Source organism: Phyllobates terribilis, unplaced genomic scaffold (assembly GCF_046119375.1).
Source record: "Phyllobates terribilis strain yellow unplaced genomic scaffold, ASM4611937v1 Scaffold_1__5_contigs__length_1240528914, whole genome shotgun sequence".
Lineage (NCBI taxonomy): Eukaryota > Metazoa > Chordata > Amphibia > Anura > Dendrobatidae > Phyllobates > Phyllobates terribilis.
The window spans coordinates 591,693,147-591,718,357 of record NW_027362761.1 but is presented as its reverse complement, the minus strand read 5'-3'; the positions used below and the strand labels follow the sequence as shown (position 1 = coordinate 591,718,357).

Sequence of the window (25,211 nt, the reverse complement as noted above, 5' to 3'; positions counted from 1 at the left end):
TATACACAGGTGCTCTGTATATAGTGTACAGGTAATACAGTGATCACCAGTGACATTATACACAGGAGTAGTGATGAGTGAGCATGCTTGTTACTCGAGATTTACGAGCATGCTCATGTGTTTTCCGAGTATCTTCGGTGTTCTCGAATGTTATGTTTGAGTCACTCCGTGTGCATGATTTGCGACTGTTTGACAGCTTTAATACATGTGAAGAATGCTTGTTTCTTAGGCATGCCTCATATATTAAAGCTGTCAAACAGTCGCAAATCATGCACACACAGTGACTCAAACATAACATTCGATCACTCCGCAAATAATCGGCGAGCACTCGAGCATGCTCGCCGAAAGGGTTAACAGAACACGCTCGCTCATCACTACACAGAAGCTCTGTATATAGTGTCAGTGTACAGGTATTACAGGGATCACCAGTGACATTATACACAGGAGCTCTGTATATAGTGTACAGGAAGTACAGGGATCACCAGTGACATTATACACAGGGGCTCTGTATATAGTGTACAGGAAGTACAGGGATCACCAGTGACATACACAGGCGCTCTCTATATAGTGTACAGGAAGTACAGGGATCACCAGTGACATTATACACAGGAGCTCTGTATATAGTGTACAGGAAGTACAGGGATCACCAGTGACATTATACACAGGAGCTCTGTATATAGTATATAGTGTACAGGTATTACAGGGATCACCAGTGACATTAAACACAAGAGCCCTGTGCATAGTATAGTGTATCATGTCGTCTTTAGTTGAACTCCTTCATCTTAGCTTTACTTGTTCATCCAACACAGACCGCCATCACTTCTTCCAGCCAGGACTCGTCTCTGCAGAAAATAACACACAGTTATCTAGAGCAGTTTCCAGAGCACATTCCCCAATTTTTTCCCAACTTCTATACTACACCAGATGAAGAAAAAAAGCGACATAGTGCCGCCCTGCACAGTAAAAGGACCCCCCCCCCACTGAAAACAGTATCCTCAAAAATAAAAAACATCACAGCAGTAATAATATCCTTTAACTAGCCCCTACAGTGATAATGTCCCACATCCTGCCCTCATATGTTCTCCCATCCTGGCCCCATTTGACTTCATCCTGCCCTCATGTCATCTCTCCATTTTGCCCCATGTTGGCTCACCATTCTGCCCCCAAGTCATCTCTTCATTCTGCTCCCAAGTCATCTCTCCATTCTGCCCACAAGTCATCTCTCCATTCTGCCCCCATGTCGTCTCCATTCTGCCCCCATGTCGTCTCCATTCTGCCCCCATGTCGTCTCCATTCTGCCCCCATGTCGTCTCCATTCTGCCCCCATGTCGTCTCCATTCTGCCCCCATGTCGTCTCCATTCTGCCCCCATGTCGTCTCCATTCTGCCCCCATGTCGTCTCCATTCTGCCCCCATGTCGTCTCCATTCTGCCCCCATGTCGTCTCCAATCTCTCCCCATGTCTTCTCCATTCTCTCCCCATGTCGTCTCCATTCTGCCCCCATGTCGTCTCCACTCTGCCCCCATGTCGTCTCCACTCTGCCCCCATGTCGTCTCCCATTGTGCCTCCACGGTGCGGCTTTACAAAAAAAGTTTCTTATCACCGGACGCCAGCCTGTCACTGGCCGGCACTTACGTCATACACCAGCGGCGCGATGATGTCAGCTGCCGGCCTGTGATTGGCTGGCGGCTTTTAACGCACGGCAATAGATTTAAAGTGAACCTGCGTCGGGTTTGCTGGGGCACGTTGAGCAGAGCCCCATATGCCAGTAAGGGCAGTAAAGCCCTGATGGCAGCCCTGGATACAGTACCAGAACCAAGATTATTACATATAGTACCAGAACCACGCTTAGCACATAGATACATTATCTGCAAGGAAGTTTTCTAAACTTTTTTCAAATGTGGATTTAACCAATCACAGCACAGAGAGAGCAGTGCCCTGAGATGCAAATAGCGAAGCAGAGCATGTAGACCAGATGCTCCCCTCATATGTTACTACCGAGGACGCTGTCCCAGCATTGCACTTTTTTTGGTCAAGGAGACGGATGACTCCGGCCTCGTCATTACTGATAACTCTGAATAGAAATCATTTCTCTATGTTCTTAGCACCGACTCTCAGTGTTGAACTCTGGCGAGTGATCAGCTCCGCAGAGCGTACAAGAATTGTGTATCTGAAATGGAAGGTGAGTGTGACTATGACACTTATTAGTGTGGATCCTGACTGTTAGGTAATGGTGCGTTGTAGAATATGTGACAATCATTTCATCAGATGTAAAAAGTACTAGGAAAAAGATGGAAAAGTATAGCTTAAAAGTATAAAAAAAAGCAACTGGTCAAAGAGACAAAGAAGGGAAGTAATTTGTCACATTTAATCATATATAATTCTGACTTACTTCAGCCACCACTAGTTGGAGCTCACTGCATACAGATTTATACCGCCACCACTAGGGGGAGCTCACTACATACAGATTTATACAGTCACCACTAGGGGGAGCTCACTACATACAGATTTATACAGCCACCACTAGGGGGAGCTCACTACATACAGATTTATACAGTCACCACTAGGGAGAGCTCACTACATACAGATTTATACAGCCACCACTAGGGGGAGCTCACTACATACAGATTTATGCAGTCACCACTAGAGGGAGCTCACTACATACAGATTTATACCACCACCACTAGGGGGAGCTCACTACATACAGATTTATACAGCCACCACTAGGGGGAGCTCACTACATACAGATTTATACAGCCACCACTAGAGGGAGCTCACTACATACAGATTTATACAGCCACCACTAGGGAGAGCTCACTACATACAGATTTATACAGCCACCACTAGAGAGAGTTCACTACATACAGATTTATACAGTCACCACTAGGGGGAGCTCACTACATACAGATTTATACAGCCACCACTAGGGGGAGCTCACTACATACAGATTTATACAGCCACCACTAGGGGGAGCTCACTACATACAGATTTATACAGCCACCACTAGGGGGAGCTCACTACATACAGATTTATACAGTCACCACTAGGGAGAGCTCACTACATACAGATTTATACAGCCACCACTAGGGGGAGCTCACTACATACAGATTTATGCAGTCACCACTAGAGGGAGCTCACTACATACAGATTTATACCGCCACCACTAGGGGGAGCTCACTACATACAGATTTATACAGCCACCACTAGGGAGAGCTCACTACATACAGATTTATACAGTCATCACTAGGGGGAGCTCACTACATACAGATTTATACAGCCACCACTAGGGGGAGCTCACTACATACAGATTTATACAGTCACCACTAGGGAGAGCTCACTACATACAGATTTATACCGCCACCACTAGGGGGAGCTCACTACATACAGATTTATACAGTCATCGCTAGAGGGAGCTCACTACATACAGATTTATACAGCCACCATTAGGGGGAGCTCACTACATACAGATTTATACAGCCACCACTAGGGGGAGCTCACTACATACAGATTTATACAGTCACCACTAGGGAGAGCTCACTACATACAGATTTATACAGCCACCACTAGAGGGAGCTCACTACATACAGATTTATACCGCCACCACTAGGGGGAGCTCACTACATACAGATTTATACAGCCACCACTAGGGGGAGCTCACTACATACAGATTTATACAGCCACCACTAGGGGGAGCTCACTACATACAGATTTATACAGCCACCACTAGGGGGAGCTCACTACATACAGATTTATACAGCCACCACTAGGGGGAGCTCACTACATACAGATTTATACAGTCACCACTAGGGAGAGCTCACTACATACAGATTTATACCGCCACCACTAGGGGGAGCTCACTACATACAGATTTATACAGTCATCGCTAGAGGGAGCTCACTACATACAGATTTATACAGCCACCACTAGGGGGAGCTCACTACATACAGATTTATACAGCCACCACTAGGGGGAGCTCACTACATACAGATTTATACAGTCACCACTAGGGAGAGCTCACTACATACAGATTTATACCGCCACCACTAGGGGGAGCTCACTACATACAGATTTATACAGTCATCGCTAGAGGGAGCGCACTACATACAGATTTATAGGCACCACTAGGGGGAGCTCACTACATACAGATTTATACAGCCACCACTAGAGGGAGCTCACTACATACAGATTTATACAGACACCACTAGGGGGAGCTCACTACACACAGATATATACAGTCACCTCTATGGGGAGCTCATTACATGCAGATTTATACATTCACCACTAGAGGGAGATCACTAAATTCAGATTTATACAGACAGCTCTAGGCGGACCTCACTATAAAAAGATTTATATAGCTAGCACTAGAGGGAGCTCACTACATACAGATTTATACAGCTACAACTAGGGGGATCTCCCTACATACAGATTTATAGGCACCACTAGGGGGAGCTCACTACATACAGATTTATACCGCCACCACTAGGGGGAGCTCACTACATACAGATTTATACAGTCACCACTAGGGGGAGCTCACTACATACAGATTTATACAGCCACCACTAGGGGGAGCCCACTACATACAGATTTATACAGTCACCACTAGGGAGAGCTCACTACATACAGATTTATACAGCCACCACTAGGGGGAGCTCACTACATACAGATTTATGCAGTCACCACTAGAGGGAGCTCACTACATACAGATTTATACCGCCACCACTAGGGGGAGCTCACTACATACAGATTTATACAGCCACCACTAGGGGGAGCTCACTACATACAGATTTATACAGCCACCACTAGGGGGAGCTCACTACATACAGATTTATACAGTCACCACTAGGGAGAGCTCACTACATACAGATTTATACCGCCACCACTAGGGGGAGCTCACTACATACAGATTTATACAGTCATCGCTAGAGGGAGCTCACTACATACAGATTTATACAGCCACCACTAGGGGGAGCTCACTACATACAGATTTATACAGCCACCACTAGGGGGAGCTCACTACATACAGATTTATACAGTCACCACTAGGGAGAGCTCACTACATACAGATTTATACCGCCACCACTAGGGGGAGCTCACTACATACAGATTTATACAGTCATCGCTAGAGGGAGCTCACTACATACAGATTTATAGGCACCACTAGGGGGAGCTCACTACATACAGATTTATACAGCCACCACTAGAGGGAGCTCACTACATACAGATTTATACAGACACCACTAGGGGGAGCTCACTACATACAGATTTATAGGCACCACTAGGGGGAGCTCACTACATACAGATTTATACAGCCACCACTAGAGGGAGCTCACTACATACAGATTTATACAGCCACCACTAGAGGGAGCTCACTACATACAGATTTATACAGACACCACTAGGGGGAGCTCACTACACACAGATATATATAGTCACCTCTATGGGGAGCTCATTACATGCAGATTTATACATTCACCACTAGAGGGAGATCACTAAATTCAGATTTATACAGACAGCTCTAGGCGGACCTCACTATAAAAAGATTTATATAGCTAGCACTAGAGGGAGCTCACTACATACAGATTTATACAGCTACAACTAGGGGGATCTCACTACATACAGATTTATAGGCACCACTAGGGGGAGCTCACTACATACAGATTTATACAGTCACCACTAGGGAGAGCTCACTACATACAGATTTATACAGCCACCACTAGGGGGAGCTCACTACATACAGATTTATACAGTCATCACTAGGGGGAGCTCACTACATACAGATTTATACAGCCACCACTAGGGGGAGCTCACTACATACAGATTTATACAGTCATCGCTAGAGGGAGCTCACTACATACAGATTTATACAGCCACCACTAGGGGGAGCTCACTACATACAGATTTATACAGCCACCACTAGGGGGAGCTCACTACATACAGATTTATACAGTCACCACTAGGGAGAGCTCACTACATACAGATTTATACCGCCACCACTAGGGGGAGCTCACTACATACAGATTCATACAGTCATCGCTAGAGGGAGCTCACTACATACAGATTTATAGGCACCACTAGAGGGAGCTCACTACATACAGATTTATACAGTCACCACTAGGGAGAGCTCACTACATACAGATTTATACAGCCACCACTAGGGGGAGCTCACTACATACAGATTTATACAGTCATCACTAGGGGGAGCTCACTACATACAGATTTATACAGTCATCACTAGGGGGAGCTCACTACATACAGATTTATACAGTCATCACTAGGGGGAGCTCACTACATACAGATTTATACAGCCACCACTAGTTGGAGCTCACTACATACAGATTTATACCGCCACCACTAGAGGGAGCTCACTACATACAGATTTATACAGACACCACTAGGGGGAGCTCACTACACACAGATATATACAGTCACCTCTATGGGGAGCTCATTACATGCAGATTTATACATTCACCACTAGAGGGAGATCACTAAATTCAGATTTATACAGACAGCTCTAGGCGGACCTCACTATAAAAAGATTTATATAGCTAGCACTAGAGGGAGCTCACTACATGCAGATTTATACAGCTACAACTAGGGGGATCTCACTACATACAGATTTATACAGCCACCACTAGAGGGAGCTCACTACATACAGATTTATACCTCCACCACTAGGGAGAGCTCACTACATACAGATTTATACAGTCACCACTAGGGAGAGCTCACTACATACAGATTTATACCGCCACCACTAGGGAGAGCTCACTACATACAGATTTATACAGCCACCACTAGAGGGAGCTCACTACATACAGATTTATACCGCCACCACTAGGGGGAGCTCACTACATACAGATTTATACAGCCACCACTAGGGGGAGCTCACTACATACAGATTTATACAGTCACCACTAGGGAGAGCTCACTACATACAGATTTATACCGCCACCACTAGGGGGAGCTCACTACATACAGATTTATACTGCCACCACTAGGGGGAGCTCACTACATACAGATTTATGCAGTCACCACTAGAGGGAGCTCACTACATACAGATTTATACCGCCACCACTAGGGGGAGCTCACTACATACAGATTTATACTGCCACCACTAGGGGGAGCTCACTACATACAGATTTATGCAGTCACCACTAGAGGGAGCTCACTACATACAGATTTATACCGCCACCACTAGGGGGAGCTCACTACATACAGATTTATACTGCCACCACTAGGGGGAGCTCACTACATACAGATTTATGCAGTCACCACTAGAGGGAGCTCACTACATACAGATTTATACCGCCACCACTAGGGGGAGCTCACTACATACAGATTTATACAGCCACCACTAGGGGGAGCTCACTACATACAGATTTATACAGCCACCACTAGGGGGAGCTCACTACATACAGATTTATACAGTCACCACTAGGGAGAGCTCACTGCATACAGATTTATACCGCCACCACTAGGGGGAGCTCACTACATACAGATTTATACAGTCATCGCTAGAGGGAGCTCACTACATACAGATTTATACAGTCACCACTAGGGAGAGCTCACTACATACAGATTTATACAGCCACCACTAGGGGGAGCTCACTACATACAGATTTATACAGTCATCACTAGGGGGAGCTCACTACATACAGATTTATACAGTCATCACTAGGGGGAGCTCACTACATACAGATTTATACAGTCATCACTAGGGGGAGCTCACTACATACAGATTTATACAGCCACCACTAGTTGGAGCTCACTACATACAGATTTATACCGCCACCACTAGAGGGAGCTCACTACATACAGATTTATACAGACACCACTAGGGGGAGCTCACTACACACAGATATATACAGTCACCTCTATGGGGAGCTCATTACATGCAGATTTATACATTCACCACTAGAGGGAGATCACTAAATTCAGATTTATACAGACAGCTCTAGGCGGACCTCACTATAAAAAGATTTATATAGCTAGCACTAGAGGGAGCTCACTACATACAGATTTATACAGCTACAACTAGGGGGATCTCACTACATACAGATTTATACAGCCACCACTAGAGGGAGCTCACTACATACAGATTTATACCTCCACCACTAGGGAGAGCTCACTACATACAGATTTATACAGTCACCACTAGGGAGAGCTCACTACATACAGATTTATACCGCCACCACTAGGGAGAGCTCACTACATACAGATTTATACAGCCACCACTAGAGGGAGCTCACTACATACAGATTTATACCGCCACCACTAGGGGGAGCTCACTACATACAGATTTATACAGCCACCACTAGGGGGAGCTCACTACATACAGATTTATACAGTCACCACTAGGGAGAGCTCACTACATACAGATTTATACAGCCACCACTAGGGGGAGCTCACTACATACAGATTTATACAGTCACCACTAGGGAGAGCTCACTACATACAGATTTATACCGCCACCACTAGGGGGAGCTCACTACATACAGATTTATACTGCCACCACTAGGGGGAGCTCACTACATACAGATTTATGCAGTCACCACTAGAGGGAGCTCACTACATACAGATTTATACCGCCACCACTAGGGGGAGCTCACTACATACAGATTTATACTGCCACCACTAGGGGGAGCTCACTACATACAGATTTATGCAGTCACCACTAGAGGGAGCTCACTACATACAGATTTATACCGCCACCACTAGGGGGAGCTCACTACATACAGATTTATACTGCCACCACTAGGGGGAGCTCACTACATACAGATTTATGCAGTCACCACTAGAGGGAGCTCACTACATACAGATTTATACCGCCACCACTAGGGGGAGCTCACTACATACAGATTTATACAGCCACCACTAGGGGGAGCTCACTACATACAGATTTATACAGCCACCACTAGGGGGAGCTCACTACATACAGATTTATACAGTCACCACTAGGGAGAGCTCACTACATACAGATTTATACCGCCACCACTAGGGGGAGCTCACTACATACAGATTTATACAGTCATCGCTAGAGGGAGCTCACTACATACAGATTTATAGGCACCACTAGGGGGAGCTCACTACATACAGATTTATACAGTCACCACTAGGGAGAGCTCACTACATACAGATTTATACAGTCATCACTAGGGGGAGCTCACTACATACAGATTTATACAGCCACCACTAGAGGGAGCTCACTACATACAGATTTATACAGACACCACTAGGGGGAGCTCACTACACACAGATATATACAGTCACCTCTATGGGGTGCTCATTACATGCAGATTTATACATTCACCACTAGAGGGAGATCACTAAATTCAGATTTATACAGACAGCTCTAGGCGGACCTCACTATAAAAAGATTTATATAGCTAGCACTAGAGGGAGCTCACTACATACAGATTTTTACAGCTACAACTAGGGGGATCTCACTACATACAGATTTATACAGTCACCACTAGAGGGAGCTCACTACATACAGATTTATACAGTCACCACTATGGGGAGCTCACTACATACAGATTTATGCAATCACCACTAGAGGGAGCTCACTACATACAGATTTATACCGCCACCACTAGGGGGAGCTCACTACATACAGGTTTATGCAGTCACCACTAGAGGGAGCTCACTACATACAGATTTATGCAGTCACCACTAGAGGGAGCTCACTACATACAGATTTATACTGCCACCACTAGGGGGAGCTCACTACATACAGATTTATACAGCCACCACTAGGGGGAGCTCACTACATACAGATTTATACAGCCACCACTAGGGGGAGCTCACTACATACAGATTTATACAGTCACCACTAGGGAGAGCTCACTACATACAGATTTATACAGCCACCACTAGGGAGAGCTCACTACATACAGATTTATACAGCCACCACTAGGGGGAGCTCACTACATACAGATTTATACAGTCACCACTAGGGGGAGCTCACTACATACAGATTTATACAGTCACCACTAGGGAGAGCTCACTACATACAGATTTATACAGCCACCACTAGGGGGAGCTCACTACATACAGATTTATACAGTCACCACTAGGGAGAGCTCACTACATACAGATTTATACCGCCACCACTAGGGAGAGCTCACTACATACAGATTTATACAGCCACCACTAAGGGGAGCTCACTACATACAGATTTATACAGTCACCACTAGGGGGAGCTCACTACATACAGATTTATACAGTCACCACTAGGGAGAGCTCACTACATACAGATTTATACAGCCACCACTAGGGGGAGCTCACTACATACAGATTTATACAGTCACCACTAGGGAGAGCTCACTACATACAGATTTATACCGCCACCACTAGGGAGAGCTCACTACATACAGATTTATACAGCCACCACTAGGGGGAGCTCACTACATACAGATTTATACAGTCACCACTAGGGGGAGCTCACTACATACAGATTTATACAGTCACCACTAGGGAGAGCTCACTGCATACAGATTTATACAGCTACAACTAGGGGGAGCTCACTACATACAGTACAGACCAAAAGTTTGGACACACCTTCTCATTTAAAGATTTTTCTGTATTTTCTTGACTATGAAAATTGTACATTCACACTGAAGGCATCAAAACTATGAATTACCACATGTGGAATTATATACTTAACAAAAACGTGTGAAACAACTGAAAATATGTCTTATATTCTAGGTTCTTCAAAGTAGCCACCTTTTGCTTTGATGACGGCTTTGCACACTCTTGGCATTCTCTTGATGAGCTTCAAGAGGTAGTCACCGGAAATGGTTTTCACTTCACAGGTGTGCCCTGTCAGGTTTAATAAGTGGGATTTCTTGCCTTATAAGGGGTTGGGACCATCAGTTGTGTTGTGCAGAAGTCTGGTGGATACACAGCTGATAGTCCTACTGAATAGACTGTTAGAATTTGTATTTTAGCAAGAAAAAAGCAGCTAAGTAAAGAAAAACGAGTGGCCATCATTACTTTAAGAAATGAAGGTCAGTCAGTGTGAAAAATTGGGCAAACTTTGAATGTGTCCCCAAGTGCAGTTGCAAAAACCATCAAGCGCTACAAAGAAACTGGCTCACATGAGGGCCGCCCCAGGAAAGGAAGACCAAGAGTCACCTCTGCTTCTGAGGATAAGTTTATCCAAGTCACCAGCCTCAGAAATCGCAGGTTAACAGCAGCTCAGATTAGAGACCAGGTCAATGCCACACAGAGTTCTAGCAGCAGACACATCTCTTCAACAACTGTTAAGAGGAGACTTTGTGCAGCAGGCCTGCATGGTAAAATAGCTGCTAGGAAACCACTGCTCAGGACAGGCAACAAGCAGAAGAGACTTGTTTGGGATAAAGAACACAAGGAATGGACATTAGACCAGTGGAAATCTGTGCTTTGGTCTGATGAGTCCAAATTTGAGATCTTTGGTTCCAACCACCGTGTCTTTGTGCGATGCAGAAAAGGTGAACGGATGGACTCTACATGCCTGGTTCCCACCGTGAAGCATGGAGGAGGAGGTGTGATGGTGTGGGGGGGCTTTGCTGGTGACACTGTTGGGGATTTATTCAAAATTGAAGGCATACTGAACCAGCATGGCTACCACAGCATCTTGCAGCGGCATGCTAATCCATCCGGTTTGCATTTAGTTGGACCATCATTTATTTTTCATCAGGACAATGACCCCAAACACACCTCCAGGCTGTGTAAGGGCTATTTGACCAAGAAGGAGAGTGATGGGGTGCTACGCCAGATGACCTGGCCTCCACAGTCACCAGACCTGAACCCAATCGAGATGGTTTGGGGTGAGCTGGACCGCAGAGTGAAGGCAAAAGGGCCAACAAGTGCTAAGCATCTCTGGGAACTCCTTCACGATTGTTGGAAGACCATTTCCGGTGACTACCTCTTGAAGCTCATCAAGAGAATGCCAAGAGTGTGCAAAGCAGTCATCAAAGCAAAAGGTGGCTACTTTGAAGAACCTAGAATATAAGACATATTTTCAGTTGTTTCACACTTTTTTGTTAAGTATATAATTCCACATGTGATAATTCATAGTTTTGATGCCTTCAGTGTGAATGTACAATTTTCATAGTCATGAAAATACAGAAAAATCTTTAAATGAGAAGGTGTGTCCAAACTTTTGGTCTGTACTGTACAGATTTATACAGTCACCACTAGGGGGCTGTCACTACATGTAGATTTATGCAGCCACCACTAGATGGAGCTCACTATATAAAGATTTATACAGCTGTTATTAAACACAATTTTCTATGCAGTGAGCTCCCCCTATTGGTTACTACAGGAATATGCGATGTCAATATCATACCAAATGGGGAAGCAATCAGTTCACTGTCTGGTCCTTGTCCACCCTGGACCCCATGGCAGCCACACGTTTTACCTATATGATAGTTGCACCTGAATCTTTCCTTAACCATCTTTCATGTAAAAGTATTTATTTTTTTCTGTAGGAAAGGTCCAGTCTTCGGTCACCCGGCATCACCCTGGGGTACAACGTTCAGTGGTTTCCCGAGAAGAGACCTTTTGATTGTAGGAATGAGACAACAATTAACAATGAACTGATGTTAAACATCTCCGAGGACGCTCACATCATATCTGTCGTGTATTTCAACTCTGCCGGGTGGTCCCCGAAAGCCACACTGCGAATCCCAGCCGCTGCGGAGAAGAGTGAGTACCGAGGAGCGGCCGCCGGTGCCTGCAGGCGTGAATGTGCACCGTGGTCACCCGGTCACCGCCGGCCCATCACTGTGTACAGGCTCTTCTGCACGTCCTGTTGATTGCTCGGGGACGATACCTGATTATCGTGAACACTTTCAGCAGTTGTGCCGATTCGTAACATCTTCTGGATGTTTCATCCAATTAAAGAGGGTGTCCCCCTGAATCCACAGCTGTGGGAGGAACCTACCAATAAGTGTTCACTTTCCCCACAGCGCCTCCACAGGGGAAACAAAGCATTACAGAAATGAATGTGCGGTTTGTGCAATGTGTAGATGTGCCTGACCACATTCTAATAAATCCTTATTGAAGTGATAAATGTAAATATTACATTACAGCTCAGGACGTGATCTCCAGGGTCCGCACCTCCACCGCAGCGGCTGAAGACACCACCGTGACCTGGACGGTTACAGATCCACGCTGCCGGACATTTGTGCTGGACTGGTGCATAGACTTTGGAGTCGCCCTCTGTAATATATCGTTTCAGTACGTGGAGAATTCATCAACATGGACATTCGAGAAAGGTAGGAGATCCCTGTACACCGCAGCCATATAACAGGGAAGAGCAAGGATAACTGAGGGCCCCGGGGCAGGTCCATTATACAGCAAGATGGTCGCCCAGAGGTCTGCAGACGTTACACTACGGGACTGCAATATAATCAGAATCTCCACATGATGCATAAAGCATCGTATTTACACAGTTACTATAAGTAGATCAGTAGAATAATCAGGGAGCTCCCCCTAGTGGTGGCTGCAGACAGGATCTTATCATGTATCTCTGTATACAGGGATCTCCCCCTAGTGGTGACTGCAGAAAGAATCTTATCATGTATCTCTGTATACAGGGAGCTCCCCCTGGTGGTAGCTGCAGACAGAATCTTATCATGTATCTCTGTATACAGGGAGCTCCCCCTGGTGGTAGCTGCAGACAGAATCTTATCATGTATCTCTGTATACAGAGAGCTCCCCCTAGTGGTGGCTGCTGACAGAATCTTACCATGTATCTCTGTATACAGGGAGCTCCCCCTAGTGGTGACTGCAGACAGAATCTTATCATGTATCTCTATATACAGGGAGCTCCCCCTAGTGGTGACTGCTGACAGAATCTTATCATGTATCTCTGTATACAGAGAGCTCCCCCTAGTGGTGGCTGCTGACAGAATCTTATCATGTATCTCTATATACAGGGAGCTCCCCCTAGTGGTGGCTGCAGACAGAATCTTATCATGTATCTCTGTATACAGGGAGCTCCCCCTAGTGGTGACTGCAGACAGAATCTTATCATGTATCTCTATATACAGGGAGCTCCCCCTAGTGGTGACTGGTGACAGAATCTTATCATGTATCTCTGTATACAGAGAGCTCCCCCTAGTGGTGGCTGCTGACAGAATCTTATCATGTATCTCTGTATACAGGGAGCTCCCCCTAGTGGTGGCTGCAGACAGGATCTTATCATGTATCTCTGTATACAGGGAGCTCCCCCTAGTGGTGGCTGAAGAGAGGATCTTATCATGTATCTCTGTATACAGGGAGCTCCCCCTAGTGGTGGCTGCAGACAGAATCTTATCATGTATCTCTGTATACAGGGAGCTCCCCCTACTGGTGGCTGCAGACAGAATCCTATCTTGTATCTGTATACAGGGAGCTCCCCCTAGTGGTGTCTGCAGACAGGATCTTATCTTGTATCTCAGTATACAGGGAGCTCCCCCTAGTGGTGTCTGCAGACAGAATCTTATCATGTATGTCTGTATACAGGGAGCTCCCTCTAGTGGTGGCTGCAGACAGAATCTTATCATGTATCTCTGTATACAGGGAGCTCCCCCTAGTGGTGGCTGCAGACAGGATCTTATCATGTATCTCTGTATACAGGGAGCTCCCCCTAGTGGTGGCTGCAGACAGAATCTTATCATGTATGTCTGTATACAGGGAGCTCACCCTAGTGGTGGCTGCAGACAGGATCTTATCATGTATCTCTGTATACAGGGAGCTCCCCCTAGTGGTGGCTGCAGACAGGATCTTATCATGTATCTCTGTATACAGGGAGCTCCCCCTAGTGGTGGCTGCAGACAGGATCTTATCATGTATCTCTGTATACAGGGAGCTCCCCCTAGTGGTGGCTGCAGACAGAATCTTATCATGTATGTCTGTATACAGGGAGCTCACCCTAGTGGTGGCTGCAGACAGAATCTTATCATGTATCTCTGTATACAGGGAGCTCCCCCTAGTGGTGGCTGCAGACAGGATCTTATCATGCATTTCTGTATACAGGGAGCTCCCCCTAGTGCTGGCTGCAGACAGAATCTTATCATGTATCTCTGTATACAGGGAGCTCCCCCTATTGTTGGCTGCAGACAGGATCTTATCATGTATCTCTGTATACAGGGAACTCCCCCTAGTGGTGGCTGCAGACAGGATCTTATCATATATCTCTGTATACAGGGAGCTCCCCCTAGTGGTGGCTGCAGACAGAATCTTATCATATATCTCTGTATACAGGGAGCTCCCCCTAGTGGTGGCTGCAGACAGGATCTTATCATGTATCTCTGTATACAGGGAGCTCCCCCTAGTGGTGGCTGCAGACAGAATCTTATCATGTATCTCAGTATACAGGGAGCTCCCCCTAGTGGTGGCTGCAGATAGAATCTTATCATGTATCTCTGTATACAGGGAGCTCCCCCTAGTGGTGGCTGCAGACAGTATCTTATCATGTATCTCTGTTTACAGGGACCTCCCCCTAGTGGTGGCTGCAGACAGGATCTTATCATGTATCTCTGTATACAGGAGCTCCCCCTAGTGGTGGCTGCAGACAGGATCTTATCATGTATCTCTGTATAGAGGGAGCTCCCCCTAGTGGTGGCTGCAGACAGAATCTTATCATGTATCTCTGTATAGAGGGAGCTCCCCCTAGTGGTGGCTGCAGACAGAATCTTATCATGTATCTCTGTATAGAGGGAGCTCCCCCTAGTGGTGGATGCAGACAGAATCTTATCATGTATCTCTGTATACAGGGAGCTCCCCCTAGTGGTGACTGCAGACAGAATCTTATCATGTATCTCTGTATACAGGGAGCTCCCCCTAGTGGTGACTGCAGACAGAATCTTATCATGTATCTCTGTATAGAGGGAGCTCCCCCTAGTGGTGACTGCAGACAGAATCTTATCATGTATCTCTGTATACAGGGAGCTCCCCCTAGTGGTGACTGCAGACAGGATCTTATCATGTATCTCTGTATACAGGGAGCTCCCCCTAGTGGTGGCTGCAGATAGGATCTTATCATGTATCTCTGTATACAGGGAGCTCCCCCTAGTGGTGGCTGCAGACAGAATCTTATCATATATCTCTGTATACAGGGAGCTCCCCCTGGTGGTAGCTGCAGACAGAATCTTATCATGTATCTCTGTATACAGGGAGCTCCCCCTGGTGGTAGCTGCAGACAGAATCTTATCATGTATCTCTCTATACAGAGAGCTCCCCCTAGTGGTGGCTGCTGACAGAATCTTATCATGTATCTCTGTATACAGGGAGCTTCCCCTGGTGGTGGCTGCTGACAGGATCTTATCATGTATCTCTGTATACAGGAGCTCCCCCTAGTGGTGGCTGCAGACAGAATCTTATCATGTATCTCTGTATACAGGGAGCTCCTCCTAGTGGTGACTGCAGACAGAATCTTATCATGTATCTCTGTATACAGGGAGCTCCCCCTAGTGGTGACTGCAGACAGAATCTTATCATGTATCTCTGTATAGAGGGAGCTCCCCCTAGTGGTGACTGCAGACAGAATCTTATCATGTATCTCTGTATACAGGGAGCTCCCCCTAGTGGTGGCTGCAGATAGGATCTTATCATGTATCTCTGTATACAGGGAGCTCCCCCTAGTGGTGGCTGCAGACAGAATCTTATCATATATCTCTGTATACAGGGAGCTCCCCCTGGTGGTGGCTGCAGACAGAATCTTATCATGTATCTCTGTATACAGGGAGCTCCCCCTGGTGGTAGCTGCAGACAGAATCTTATCATGTATCTCTGTATACAGAGAGCTCCCCCTAGTGGTGGCTGCTGACAGAATCTTATCATGTATCTCTGTATACAGGGAGCTTCCCCTGGTGGTGGCTGCTGACAGGATCTTATCATGTATCTCTGTATACAGGGAGCTCCTCCTAGTGGTGGCTGCAGACAGAATCCTATCTTGTATCTGTATACAGGGAGCTCCCCCTAGTGGTGTCTGCAGACAGGATCTTATCTTGTATCTCAGTATACAGGGAGCTCCCTCTAGTGGTGGCTGCAGACAGAATCTTATCATGTATCTCTGTATACAGGGAGCTCCCCCTAGTGGTGGCTGCAGACAGGATCTTATCATGTATCTCTGTATACAGGGAGCTCCCCCTAGTGGTGGCTGCAGACAGAATCTTATCATGTATGTCTGTATACAGGGAGCTCACCCTAGTGGTGGCTGCAGACAGGATCTTATCATGTATCTCTGTATACAGGGAGCTCCCCCTAGTGGTGGCTGCAGACAGGATCTTATCATGTATCTCTGTATACAGGGAGCTCCCCCTAGTGGTGGCTGCAGACAGAATCCTATCATGTATGTCTGTATACAGGGAGCTCACCCTAGTGGTGGCTGCAGACAGAATCTTATCATGTATCTCTGTATACAGGGAGCTCCCCCTAGTGGTGGCTGCAGACAGGATCTTATCATGCATTTCTGTATACAGGGAGCTCCCCCTAGTGCTGGCTGCAGACAGAATCTTATCATGTATCTCTGTATACAGGGAGCTCCCCCTATTGTTGGCTGCAGACAGGATCTTATCATGTATCTCTGTATACAGGGAACTCCCCCTAGTGGTGGCTGCAGACAGGATCTTATCATATATCTCTGTATACAGGGAGCTCCCCCTAGTGGTGGCTGCAGACAGAATCTTATCATATATCTCTGTATACAGGGAGCTCCCCCTAGTGGTGGCTGCAGACAGGATCTTATCATGTATCTCTGTATACAGGGAGCTCCCCCTAGTGGTGGCTGCAGACAGAATCTTATCATGTATCTCAGTATACAGGGAGCTCCCCCTAGTGGTGGCTGCAGATAGAATCTTATCATGTATCTCTGTATACAGGGAGCTCCCCCTAGTGGTGGCTGCAGACAGTATCTTATCATGTATCTCTGTTTACAGGGACCTCCCCCTAGTGGTGGCTGCAGACAGGATCTTATCATGTATCTCTGTATACAGGAGCTCCCCCTAGTGGTGGCTGCAGACAGGATCTTATCATGTATCTCTGTATAGAGGGAGCTCCCCCTAGTGGTGGCTGCAGACAGAATCTTATCATGTATCTCTGTATAGAGGGAGCTCCCCCTAGTGGTGGCTGCAGACAGAATCTTATCATGTATCTCTGTATAGAGGGAGCTCCCCCTAGTGGTGGATGCAGACAGAATCTTATCATGTATCTCTGTATACAGGGAGCTCCCCCTAGTGGTGACTGCAGACAGAATCTTATCATGTATCTCTGTATACAGGGAGCTCCCCCTAGTGGTGACTGCAGACAGAATCTTATCATGTATCTCTGTATAGAGGGAGCTCCCCCTAGTGGTGACTGCAGACAGAATCTTATCATGTATCTCTGTATACAGGGAGCTCCCCCTAGTGGTGACTGCAGACAGAATCTTATCATGTATCTCTGTATACAGGGAGCTCCCCCTAGTGGTGGCTGCAGATAGGATCTTATCATGTATCTCTGTATACAGGGAGCTCCCCCTAGTGGTGGCTGCAGACAGAATCTTATCATATATCTCTGTATACAGGGAGCTCCCCCTGGTGGTAGCTGCAGACAGAATCTTATCATGTATCTCTGTATACAGGGAGCTCCCCCTGGTGGTAGCTGCAGACAGAATCTTATCATGTATCTCTCTATACAGAGAGCTCCCCCTAGTGGTGGCTGCTGACAGAATCTTATCATGTATCTCTGTATACAGGGAGCTTCCCCTGGTGGTGGCTGCTGACAGGATCTTATCATGTATCTCTGTATACAGGAGCTCCCCCTAGTGGTGGCTGCAGACAGAATCTTATCATGTATCTCTGTATACAGGGAGCTCCTCCTAGTGGTGACTGCAGACAGAATCTTATCATGTATCTCTGTATACAGGGAGCTCCCCCTAGTGGTGACTGCAGACAGAATCTTATCATGTATCTCTGTATAGAGGGAGCTCCCCCTAGTGGTGACTGCAGACAGAATCTTATCATGTATCTCTGTATACAGGGAGCTCCCCCTAGTGGTGGCTGCAGATAGGATCTTATCATGTATCTCTGTATACAGGGAGCTCCCCCTAGTGGTGGCTGCAGACAGAATCTTATCATATATCTCTGTATACAGGGAGCTCCCCCTGGTGGTGGCTGCAGACAGAATCTTATCATGTATCTCTGTATACAGGGAGCTCCCCCTGGTGGTAGCTGCAGACAGAATCTTATCATGTATCTCTGTATACAGAGAGCTCCCCCTAGTGGTGGCTGCAGACAGAATCTTATCATGTATCTCTGTATACTGGGAGCTCCCCCCAGTGGTGGCTGCTGACAGGATCTTATCATGTATCTCTGTATACAGGGAGCTCCTCCTAGTGGTGGCTGCAGACAGAATCCTATCTTGTATCTGTATACAGGGAGCTCCCCCTAGTGGTGTCTGCAGACAGGATCTTATCTTGTATCTCAGTATACAGGGAGCTCCCTCTAGTGGTGGCTGCAGACAGAATCTTATCATGTATCTCTGTATACAGGGAGCTCCCCCTAGTGGTGGCTGCAGACAGGATCTTATCATTTATCTCTGTATACAGGGAGCTCCCCCTAGTGGTGGCTGCAGACATAATCTTATCATGTATCTCTGTATACAGGGAGCTCCCCCTAGTGGTGGCTGCAGACAGAATCTTATCATGTATCTCTGTATACAGGGAGCTCCCCCTAGTAGTGGCTGTAGACAGAATCTTATCATGTATCTCTGTATACAGGGAGCTCCCCCTGGTGGTAGCTGCAGACAGAATCTTATCATGTATCTATGTATACAGGGAGCTCCCCCTAGTGGTGGCTGCAGACAGGATCTTATCATGTATCTCTGTATACAGGGAGCTCCCCCTGGTGGTAGCTGCAGACAGGATCTTATCACGTATCTCTGTATACAGGGAGCTCCCCCTGGTGGTAGCTGCAGACAGAATCTTATCATATATCTCTGTATACAGAGAGCTCCCCCTAGTGGTGGCTGCTGACAGAATCTTATCATGTATCTCTGTATACAGGGAGCTTCCCCTGGTGGTGGCTGCTGACAGGATCTTATCATGTATCTCTGTATACAGGGAGCTCCTCCTAGTGGTGGCTGCAGACAGAATCCTATCTTGTATCTGTATACAGGGAGCTCCCCCTAGTGGTGACTGCAGACAGAATCTTATCATGTATCTCTGTATACAGGGAGCTCCCCCTAGTGGTGGCTGCAGACAGGATCTTATCATGTATCTGTATACAGGGAGCTCCCCCTAGTGGTGACTGCAGACAGAATCTTATCATGTATCTCTGTATACTGGGAGCTCCCCCTAGTGGTGGCTGCAGACAGAATCCTATCTTGTATCTGTATACAGGGAGCTCCCCCTAGTGGTGACTGCAGACAGAATCTTATCATGTATCTCTGTATACAGGGAGCTCCCCCTAGTGGTATCTGCAGACAGGATCTTATCTTGTATCTCAGTATACAGGGAGCTCCCTCTAGTGGTGGCTGCAGACAGAATCTTATCATGTATCTCTGTATACAGGGAGCTCCCCCTAGTGGTGGCTGCAGACAGGATCTTATCATGTATCTCTGTATACAGGGAGCTCCCCCTAGTGGTGGCTGCAGACAGGATCTTATCATATATCTCTGTATACAGGGAGCTCCCCCTAGTGGTGGCTGCAGACAGGATCTTATCATGTATCTCAGTATACAGGGAGCTCCCCCTAGTGGTGGCTGCAGACAGGATCTTATCATGTATCTCAGTATACAGGGAGCTCCTCCTAGTGGTGGCTGCAGACAGAATCTTATCATGTATCTCTGTATACAGGGAGCTCCCCCTAGTGGTGGCTGCAGACAGAATCTTATCATTGTATCTCTATATACAGGGAGCTCCCCCTAGTGGTGGCTGCAGACAGGATCTTATCATATATCTCTGTATACAGGAAGCTCCTCCTAGTGGTGGCTGCAGACAGAATCTTATCATGTATCTCTGTATACAGGGAGCTCCCCCTAGTGGTGGCTGCAGACAGAATCTTACCATGTATCTCTGTATACAGGGAGCTCCCTCTAGTGGTGACTGCAGACAGAATCTTATCATGTATCTCTGTATACAGGGAGCTCCCCCTAGTGGTGGCTGCAGACAGAATCTTATCATGTATCTCTGTATACAGGGAGCTCCCCCTAGTGGTGACTGCAGATAGAATCTTATCATGTATCTCTGTATACAGGGAGCTCCCCCTAGTGGTGGCTGCAGAGAGAATCTTATTATGTATCTCTGTATACAGGGAGCTCCTCCTAGTGGTGGCTGCAGACAGGATCTTATCATGTATCTCTGTATACAGGGAGCTCCCTCTAGTGGTGACTGCAGACAGAATCATATCATATATCTCTGTATACAGGGAGCTCCCCCTAGTGGTGGCTGCAGACAGAATCTTATCATGTATCTCTGTATACAGGGAGCTCCCCCTAGTGGTGGCTGCAGACAGAATCTTATCATGTATCTCTGTATACAGGGAGCTCCCCCTAGTGGTGACTGCAGACAGGATCTTATCATGTATCTCTGTATACAGGGAGCTCCCCCTAGTGGTGGCTGCAGACAGAATCTTACCATGTATCTCTGTATACAGGGAGCTCCCCCTAGTGGTGACTGCAGACAGGATCTTATCATGTATCTCTGTATACAGGGAGCTCCCCCTAGTGGTGACTGCAGACAGGATCTTATCATGTATCTCTGTATACAGGGTTCTCCCCCTAGTGGTGGCTGCAGACAGAATCTTATCATGTATCTCTGTATAGAGGGAGCTCCCCCTAGTGGTGGCTGCAGACAGAATCTTATCATGTATCTCTGTATACAGGGAGCTCCCCCTGGTGGTAGCTGCAGACAGAATCTTATCATGTATCTCTGTATACAGAGAGCTCCCCCTAGTGGTGGCTGCTGACAGAATCTTATCATGTATCTCTGTATACAGGGAGCTTCCCCTGGTGGTGGCTGCTGACAGGATCTTATCATGTATCTCTGTATACAGGGAGCTCCTCCTAGTGGTGGCTGCAGACAGAATCCTATCTTGTATCTGTATACAGGGAGCTCCCCCTAGTGGTGTCTGCAGACAGGATCTTATCTTGTATCTCAGTATACAGGGAGCTCCCTCTAGTGGTGGCTGCAGACAGAATCTTATCATGTATCTCTGTATACAGGGAGCTCCCCCTAGTGGTGGCTGCAGACAGGATCTTATCATGTATCTCTGTATACAGGGAGCTCCCCCTAGTGGTGGCTGCAGACAGGATCTTATCATATATCTCTGTATACAGGGAGCTCCCCCTAGTGGTGGCTGCAGACAGAATCTTATCATGTATCTCTGTATACAGGGAGCTCCCCCTAGTGGTGGCTGCAGACAGAATCTTATCATGTATCTCTGTATACAGGGAGCTCCCCCTGGTGGTAGCTGCAGACAGAATCTTTTCATGTATCTCTGTATACAGGGAGCTCCCCCTAGTGGTGGCTGCAGACAGAATCTTATCATGTATCTCTGTATACAGGGAGCTCCCCCTGGTGGTAGCTGCAGACAGAATCTTATCATGTATCTCTGTATACAGGGAGCTCCCCCTAGTGGTGACTGCAGACAGAATCTTATCATGTATCTCTGTATACAGGGAGCTCCCCCTAGTAGTGGCTGTAGACAGAATCTTATCATGTATCTCTGTATACAGGGAGCTCCCCCTGGTGGTAGCTGCAGACAGAATCTTATCATGTATCTATGTATACAGGGAGCTCCCCCTAGTGGTGGCTGCAGACAGAATCTTATCATGTATCTCTGTATACAGGGAGCTCCCCCTGGTGGTAGCTGCAGACAGGATCTTATCACGTATCTCTGTGTACAGGGAGCTCCCCCTGGTGGTAGCTGCAGACAGAATCTTATCATATATCTCTGTATACAGAGAGCTTCCCCTGGTGGTGGCTGCTGACAGGATCTTATCATGTATCTCTGTATACAGGGAGCTCCTCCTAGTGGTGGCTGCAGACAGAATCCTATCTTGTATCTGTATACAGGGAGCTCCCCCTAGTGGTGACTGCAAACAGAATCTTATCATGTATCTCTGTATACTGGGAGCTCCCCCTAGTGGTGGCTGCAGACAGAATCCTATCTTGTATCTGTATACAGGGAGCTCCCCCTAGTGGTGACTGCAGACAGAATCTTATCATGTATCTCTGTCTACAGGGTGCTCCCCCTAGTGGTGTCTGCAGACAGGATCTTATCTTGTATCTCAGTATACAGGGAGCTCCCTCTAGTGGTGGCTGCAGACAGAATCTTATCATGTATCTCTGTATACAGGGAGCTCCCCCTAGTGGTGGCTGCAGACAGGATCTTATCATGTATCTCTGTATACAGGGAGCTCCCCCTAGTGGTGGCTGCAGACAGGATCTTATCATATATCTCTGTATACAGGGACCTCCCCCTAGTGGTGGCTGCAGACAGGATCTTATCATGTATCTCAGTATACAGGGAGCTCCCCCTAGTGGTGGCTGCAGACAGGATCTTATTATGTATCTCAGTATACAGGGAGCTTCTCCTAGTGGTGGCTGCAGACAGAATCTTATCATGTATCTCTGTATACAGGGAGCTCACCCTAGTGGTGGCTGCAGACAGAATCTTATCATTGTATCTCTATATACAGGGAGCTCCCCCTAGTGGTGGCTGCAGACAGGATCTTATCATATATCTCTGTATACAGGAAGCTCCTCCTAGTGGTGGCTGCAGACAGAATCTTATCATGTATCTCTGTATACAGGGAGCTCCCCCTATTGTTGGCTGCAGACAGGATCTTATCATGTATCTCTGTATACAGGGAACTCCCCCTAGTGGTGGCTGCAGACAGGATCTTATCATATATCTCTGTATACAGGGAGCTCCCCCTAGTGGTGGCTGCAGACAGAATCTTATCATATATCTCTGTATACAGGGAGCTCCCCCTAGTGGTGGCTGCAGACAGGATCTTATCATGTATCTCTGTATACAGGGAGCTCCCCCTAGTGGTGGCTGCAGACAGAATCTTATCATGTATCTCAGTATACAGGGAGCTCCCCCTAGTGGTGGCTGCAGATAGAATCTTATCATGTATCTCTGTATACAGGGAGCTCCCCCTAGTGGTGGCTGCAGACAGTATCTTATCATGTATCTCTGTTTACAGGGACCTCCCCCTAGTGGTGGCTGCAGACAGGATCTTATCATGTATCTCTGTATACAGGAGCTCCCCCTAGTGGTGGCTGCAGACAGGATCTTATCATGTATCTCTGTATAGAGGGAGCTCCCCCTAGTGGTGGCTGCAGACAGAATCTTATCATGTATCTCTGTATAGAGGGAGCTCCCCCTAGTGGTGGCTGCAGACAGAATCTTATCATGTATCTCTGTATAGAGGGAGCTCCCCCTAGTGGTGGATGCAGACAGAATCTTATCATGTATCTCTGTATACAGGGAGCTCCCCCTAGTGGTGACTGCAGACAGAATCTTATCATGTATCTCTGTATACAGGGAGCTCCCCCTAGTGGTGACTGCAGACAGAATCTTATCATGTATCTCTGTATAGAGGGAGCTCCCCCTAGTGGTGACTGCAGACAGAATCTTATCATGTATCTCTGTATACAGGGAGCTCCCCCTAGTGGTGACTGCAGACAGAATCTTATCATGTATCTCTGTATACAGGGAGCTCCCCCTAGTGGTGGCTGCAGATAGGATCTTATCATGTATCTCTGTATACAGGGAGCTCCCCCTAGTGGTGGCTGCAGACAGAATCTTATCATATATCTCTGTATACAGGGAGCTCCCCCTGGTGGTAGCTGCAGACAGAATCTTATCATGTATCTCTGTATACAGGGAGCTCCCCCTGGTGGTAGCTGCAGACAGAATCTTATCATGTATCTCTCTATACAGAGAGCTCCCCCTAGTGGTGGCTGCTGACAGAATCTTATCATGTATCTCTGTATACAGGGAGCTTCCCCTGGTGGTGGCTGCTGACAGGATCTTATCATGTATCTCTGTATACAGGAGCTCCCCCTAGTGGTGGCTGCAGACAGAATCTTATCATGTATCTCTGTATACAGGGAGCTCCTCCTAGTGGTGACTGCAGACAGAATCTTATCATGTATCTCTGTATACAGGGAGCTCCCCCTAGTGGTGACTGCAGACAGAATCTTATCATGTATCTCTGTATAGAGGGAGCTCCCCCTAGTGGTGACTG

At 46.9% G+C, this 25,211-nt stretch overlaps 1 protein-coding gene across 1 annotated transcript in view; it reads left to right on the top strand.

The window, feature by feature from the left end:
- The window catches only part of LOC141272167 (interleukin-31 receptor subunit alpha-like), a 67,339-nt gene that overhangs the window by 22,605 nt on the left and 19,523 nt on the right, over positions 1 to 25,211 (top strand). The window contains exons 10-12 of the mRNA XM_073682582.1: positions 2,105 to 2,181; positions 12,473 to 12,689; positions 13,076 to 13,261. Coding sequence (XP_073538683.1) covers positions 2,105 to 2,181; positions 12,473 to 12,689; positions 13,076 to 13,261 — 480 coding nt within the window. The remainder of the gene's footprint in view (positions 1 to 2,104; positions 2,182 to 12,472; positions 12,690 to 13,075; positions 13,262 to 25,211) is intronic.